The sequence below is a fragment of the Leucoraja erinacea genome, chromosome 31 (genome assembly GCF_028641065.1).
Source record: "Leucoraja erinacea ecotype New England chromosome 31, Leri_hhj_1, whole genome shotgun sequence".
In the NCBI taxonomy this organism is placed as follows: Eukaryota; Metazoa; Chordata; class Chondrichthyes; order Rajiformes; family Rajidae; genus Leucoraja; species Leucoraja erinaceus.
In genome coordinates, this window is record NC_073407.1 from 21,095,757 (window position 1) to 21,103,256 (window position 7,500).

The 7,500-nt window shown below is 51.8% G+C and overlaps 1 protein-coding gene across 1 annotated transcript in view; it reads right to left on the reverse strand.

Annotated features, from left to right (window-relative positions):
• Positions 1-7,500, reverse strand: part of LOC129712090 (neurogenic locus notch homolog protein 1-like) — an 83,881-nt gene that overhangs the window by 37,221 nt on the left and 39,160 nt on the right. Inside the window, 4 exon segments of the mRNA XM_055660281.1 lie at positions 2,561-2,674; positions 4,453-4,638; positions 5,312-5,467; positions 6,503-6,736. Coding sequence (XP_055516256.1) covers positions 2,561-2,674; positions 4,453-4,638; positions 5,312-5,467; positions 6,503-6,736 — 690 coding nt within the window.

Sequence of the window (7,500 nt, forward strand, 5' to 3'; positions counted from 1 at the left end):
CCGGCTCCATTCACAACACATTTCATTTCTCATTGCAGGTTTTTGTTCAACAAGTGCCTCCCTCATTCTTCCATCGGCTTCCCAAACCTCTCCACCGCCGCTAATGCTCCTCTTTTAGTTTGGAGATACAGTGTGCGCACAGGCCTTTCGGTCGACCGAGTCCGCGCTGACCAGCGATTACCCTGTACACTAGCACTGACACACACACACACACACCACACACACACACACACACACACACACACACACACACACACACACACACACACACACACACACACACACACACACACACACACACACACACACACACACACACACACACACACACACACACACACACACACACACACACACACACACACACACACACCACACACACACACACACACACACACACACACACACACACACACACACACACCACACACACTCACACACACACACACACTCACACTCACACACACTCTCACACACACACACACACACACACACACACACACACACACACACACACACACACACACTCACACTCACACACACTCACACTCACACACACTCTCACACACACACACACACAACAACACACACACACACACACACACACACACACACACACACACACACAGACACACACACACACCCACACACACACACACACACACCCACACTCACACACACACACACACTCACACACACACACACACACACACACACACACTCACACACACACACTCACACACACACACACTCACACACACACACACACACACACACACACACACACACACACACACACACACACACACACTCACACACACTCACACACACACACAACACACAACACACACACACACACACACACACACACACACACACACACACACACACACACACACACACACACACACACACACACACACACACACACACACACACACACACACACACACACACACACATCACACACACACACACACACACACACACACACACACACACACACACACACACACACACACACACACACACACACACACACACACACACACACACACACACACACACACACACACACACACACACACACACACACACACACACACACACACACACACACACACACACACACACCACACACACACACACACACACACACACACTCACACACACACTCACCACACACACACACACACACACTCTCTCTCACACACACACTCACCACACACACACACACACACACACACTCACCATACACTCACACACACACACCCACACACACACACACATCACACACACACACACACACACACACACACACACACACCACACACACTCACACTACACACACACACACACACACACACACACACACACACACACACACACACACACACAACACACACACACACACACACACACACACACACACTCACACACACACACACACACACACACACACACACACACACACACACCACACACACACACACACACACACACACACACACACACACACACACACACACACACACACACACACACACACACCACACACACCACACACACCACACACACACACTCACACACACCACACACACACACACACTAGAGAAAATTTACAAATTACAGAAGCTAATTAACCTACAAACCTGCACATCTTTGGAGTGAGGGAGAAAACCAGAGCACCCGGAAAAAACCCCACATGGAGAATGTACAAACTCTGAACAGACAGCACCCGTGGTCAGGTTCGAACCCGGGTCTCTGGCGCTGCAAGGCAGCAACTCTACCGCTGCGCCACCGTACCACAGTGCCGCCCCTATCCATCCTCACTCAACACTTCCTCACCATCTTTCACCGCCTATCCTTTTCCTCCAGGGTGGGTTTTCTCCCAAAAGGCCCGGTTTCCTCCCACACTCCATAGACGTACAGGTTTGTAGGCTGAGTGGCTTGGTATAAATGCAAACTCTCCCTAGTGTGTGTAGGGTAGGGCGGGCATACGGGGATCGCTGGCCGGCACGGGCTCGGTGGGCCGAAGGGCCTGTTTCCGCGCAGTATCTCTAAACTAAATGTCTCGTGCGGCTCCAATTATCAACGTACCCGGCCCGCTACAACATTTTATCAGTGAAACGGATGGACGATATTATTTTTTAACTGAATTTATTATTTGTCAGTTCCAAGGTTTTGGTTGATAATAATAATAATAACAATAATAATAATATATTTTATTGTCATTGCACATAAGTGCAACGAGAGTTGGTATGCAGCTTCCATCCGATGTCATACCTTAAATAACGAATAAAATTTAGATTTAGATACCCCGAGAACATGGTTTGTAAAAAGAACATTACAACAGTACAATAGTCAATAGAGGATGAAGCTGGAGTGTAGTGGAGGGATAGCTCCACAGGCTGGGGGGGAAGGGAGAGCGAGTAGGCCTCGCCTTGGCAGTTAAAGCCTGCCCGTAGGCTGGGATTAGCCCTGGCCTTGCTCGCACCACACAGGGGGGGGGGGGGGGGGGGGGGGGGGGGGGAGATCAGCAATGTTTATTGGCACCAACCTGAAGGGCATTCGCACTCAAATTCGTTGATTTTGTCGATACACTTGCCCTTGTTCAAGCACGGATTACTGGCACACTCATCGGTATCAATCTGACAGTACAGTCCCGTGTAACCTGCAATATTATCACACACAGAATTAACCATTTCCATCTGGGAAGAATCCGATGTTTCCGCACAACGGTACTGAGCGTGAGAAAATATTCTTCATATTTTAGTAAAATATATACCCTCAACGGTTAGAAAAGAGAGGGGAGAAAATATTTTCTGTTCTTCATCTTTATTTTCTCCAGTTAAGAGTTTGGTTGTGGATCTCCAAAGGTATTCGCTTTCCCGCTTATTCCCAATGCAAAGAGTGGCACACAAAGCAATATCATCACCCACTCAACACGCGGGCCCCTGCCCTACCTCAAACTCCTCACCTTTGCTCTTGGATATCTGTGGATATCCCAGCCCTCCTCCTCCCCCCCCCCAAACGAAAATCATCTGATCTCGGTCTAGGAATGTTCACTCAGGCCCCCGACCCTTCTCCAGAGAAGGGTGGCCTTGATTCCCACCACCCTTGTGTGACCAAACGCTCTCAACAGCGTGATTGTAAAGTGAGAGTCTCAGCAAAGAGGTCTCTGCACCCGTCCCATCAAATCAAGATGTCATCGAGGCATGCAGTGGAAACAGGCCCTTCGTCCCAACTTGCCCACACTGACCAACATGCCCCATCTACACTAATCCCACCTGCCTGCTTTTGACCCGTATTCCACTAAACCTGTCCTATCTATGTACCTGTCTAAATGTTTCTTAAACGTCTGGTCATTCCCAAACATCTCAGGCATATCAATACCCTTTGCAGCTCTATTAAGTTACACCCCAACCTGAACCCAAACCATCCACCACCAATTATGGAGACTTATACTTAATTTGATGCCTGACGCAAGCCGAATCCCGAACATTGAGACGAATTTTAGGCTTGGTTGGCTAACTGGGCTCCATGTGAACTGGGTGCATGCAGATGGAGGAATTGCTTCCTCTGCTGCCTACCTTGGCTGGTGTGAAGTGTTGGCCTGGCATGAACTATACTCCAGGTCATCATTTTTGTGAAACCAGACCCAACCCAAACCTGCTTCATGTGGCCCCAATGTCCAATACAACCTGTCCTCATTTCCCCCATCATTACGTGCTATATGAGGTGCAATCTTTCAATTAACCATTCTGTACATTCTGTCTAACTGGGTCATAGAGTCATACAGTGTGGAAACAGGACCTTCGGCCCAACTTGCCCGCACCGACCAACATACCTCATCTATAGTAGTCCCACCTGCCTGCGTTTGGCCCATATCCCATGAAACCTACCCTATCCATGTACCTGTCTAAATGTTTCTTAAACGTTGCGATACTACCTGCCTCAACTACACCCTCCGGCAGCACGTTCCATACACCCACCACCCTTTGTGTGAAACAGTTCCCCCCTCAGGCTCCTACTGAATCTCCCCCCACCCTCACCTTAAACCTCTGTCGTCTGCTCCTCTGGGTGATTGTTGTAAATCAAAGAGAACAGTGATCCTCATCGCGACCCCTGACCTATTGCACTCCCCGCGACCCACCACTACTCCCGGCCCCCCCTGTCATAAGGAATAGGAGTCGAAATTAGGCCATTTGGCCCATCTAGTCTACTACACCATTCAATCATGGCTGATCTATCTCTCCCTGCTAACCCCATTCTCCTGCCTTCTCCCCATAACCCCTGACACCCAAGAATCTATCTATCTCTGCCTTAAAAATATCCACTGACAAATAATTCCACAGATTCACCACCCTCTGACTAAAGAAATTCCTCCCCATCTCCTTCCTAAAGGAACGCCCTGCCGGCTCCTCCATTACCGAGGCCTTCTGCACCTACCGGCCATGCAAATGCACTGGAACCTCCCAATCAGGTCGAGGCAGGTGGCGTCGTTCTGACAGGGACTGGACATGCACTCGTTGAAGTCCAGCTCGCACCGAGGCCCGTGGTACCCGGACAGGCACTGGCACATGAAGGAGCCCAGGGTGTTGATGCACTTCCCTGAGTGTTCGCAGGGATTGGAGCCTGTGGAAGATCGCCAGGGAAAGGAGTCTTTAGAACACGTTTCCTGTCAGCCCCCTCCCCAGCCTTCCGCTCCCCACACACACACCCCCCCCCCCCCTCCCCCATTTTTACTCCATCAACCTCCCTCAGCCACCCCTCTGCCTCCAGAGGTTGTGGTTTATGAGTCAAAGCATGAGCGTGTAATTCAACGGCTGGAATCTCTCTCCCTCTTCCCACCATCGTTCCCGGTTGCAGTTAAAGAGGTGGCGGGGGGGGGGGGGGGGGGGGGGGGGGGGGGTGGGGGGGGCTGGGACAACAAGGGGAGAAAGAGGTAGGAACTGCAGATGTTGGAATCCTGTGTAAAACACCAAGTGCTGCAGGAACTCAGCATCTCTGGAGGACATGGACACTTGACGACTTGGTCAGGACCCTTCTTGTCTCACGGAGAGGCAACATATCAGGTCGGGACCTTTCTTCACACTCCACGCGGTCAGAAGGGACAGAAGGAACCCTTCTTCATACTGCTGGATCGGTGACGTTTTGGGTCGGGACCCTTCTGCAGATTGATGACTGGGTGGCATTTCCATGTCCTCCAGAGATGCTGCCTGACCCGCTGAGTGACTCCAGAACTGTGTTCTCAGGCAGAGAGAGAGGCAAGGAGGAGCGTAGGGTCATGGGGAGTTTCCGTCCTCACCGAGGGAACACTCGTCATCATCTTGCTTGCAGGCGGTTCCGGAGAAGCCAGCTGGGCACATGCAGATGGCCTTGCCGTTGACGGGGTTGGTGCTGCAGTTGGCTTCCTCGTGGCACGGGTTACTGATACACGCATCGTCCAGGTGGCACAGCAGGCCTAAGGTGCAGGCAAAGGGGAAAGCATCAGCAGGGAGAACATACCACAAGCAAACAGGCCATTCAGCCCGTCCAGTCAATGGGCAGTACCCCATCAATCACCCATCCAAACCTCCCCTGAAAGATTGGCCTAGACTTTAGACTCTTGGGATACAATGTGGAAACAGGCCCTGGTCCATGAGACAAAGACAGATGTGTACAGCAATTCGTTCTTCCCCCGCACAATTAAAGCATGGAATAATCTCCGACATACCGCTCTGCCCAGCTGCTCCATGCTGTTATTTAAGTTGAACAAAAGCCTTATCCCATCTCGTGTCATCGACTATCCTTCTCTAACTTTCCTCCATCAGTTCTTGCTGTAGCTTCTCTTTCTGAAATTCATCTTAAGCACTCCTGGAGGAAGTGAGCTCCACACTCTGTGTACATGAGATCATCTTGTGAGCTTTGCTAGATGTATTTGATTCTCCCTTCTATAAAGGGAACACACAATCCCCACGATCTGCCCATCATTTTTTAAATTATCAGGTCTCCTTGTATCCTTCTCCTTTCCAGAAAACTGAGCCACAACGTCCCTGATGGTCGAACCCTGACAGTTCTGCTGTCATCCTAAATATTTTCCTTGCATCTTCTACAGTTCTTCTGACTACCTTTGACAGCCCTGCAGTCGTTCAGTGATGAAATACAGAAATGGGGCCTTTCAGTCCAAGTCCCCACCAACCACTCTGATAACTGCGGGGGGTGGGGGGGGCATTGTCAAAAATGGCAACTGAGAAAACAAGAGGTCAGAGATGTAGCCAGGTCCAGAGGCAGGGAGAGGTCAGAGGTGATGCTTGGTCAGATGGGGAGAGATCAAAGTTGATGCTAGGTTCAGTGGCAGGGAGAGGTCAAAGGTGATACCAGGTTCAATGGCAGGGAGAGGTCAGAGGTGCCGCGGGTCAGAGACAGAGAGGTCAGGGGTCAGAGACGGAGAGGTCAGGGGTTCCGCGGGTCAGAGACGGAGAGGTCGACGTGCCACATGAAGACATGCGTGCGGTACCTGTCTTGCCATGGGGACACTCGCAGTAGAAGGAGGCGACGCGATCGTGGCAGGTGGCCCCAGCGTGGCAGGCAGCGTTGGCACAGTCGTCAATGTTCTCACTGCAGTCGTCCCCAGTCCAGCCGTTGACACACACACAGTTGTAGCCCCCGTTGTTGTTGTGGCAGGTGCCTCCATTCTGGCAGGCATGGGGCTGCAGCTGACACTCATCCACATCCTCCATACAGTGCTGGCCTGTAGGCAGAGGTGGTGGGGGGAGGTGGGGGGGGGGGGGGGGGGGGGGGGGGGGGGGGGGGGGGGGGGGGAGTAAAGGGGAATCCTCTCAGTAAACCAGTAACTGACCCACCCCCTGGCCTGAGACCCTGAGACCGAGGGAGGCTGCCTGGTGGTCTTCACCTCAAACCCCAGGGTTCTGGAGCGGGCAAGGTGCGGGGGCTCCACAAACAGTGGTCTCGACACCTCCCCTCAGCTGGAGAAGGTGAGAAGCGCGGTGTGGACCAGCCGCAGTTGGTGCTCGCAGGGGATGACTCCTGCCCTCCTGAGCGGATGTCAGGTGAGGAGTGTGACCTACTCCATGTTGAACGTATCATAGTTGGCCACCATTTGGGAAGGGGGTGGAGTCTCAATTGGAAGTCATTTCTAATGACCTCCTTTTCCAAGAGGTCTCTTTTATAGACTAAATGAGAAGAAAGAGGCCGAGAGGCTCAGTGTGTGTGTGTGTGGGGCTTGTACCCCAGTGAGGGTCAGTGTGTGTGTGTGTGTGTGTGTGTGTGTGTGTGTGTGTGTGTGTGGTGTGTGTGTGTGTGTGTGTGTGTGTGTGTGTGTGTGTGTGTGTGTGTGTGTGTTGTACCCCAGTGAGGGTCAGCGTGTGTGTGTGGGGCTTGTACTCCAGTGTGTGTGTGGGGTCAGTGTGTGTGTGTGTGTGTGTGTGGGGCTTGTACTCCAGTGAGGGTCAGCGTGTGTGTGTGTGTGTGTGTGTGTGTCTTGTACCCCAGTGA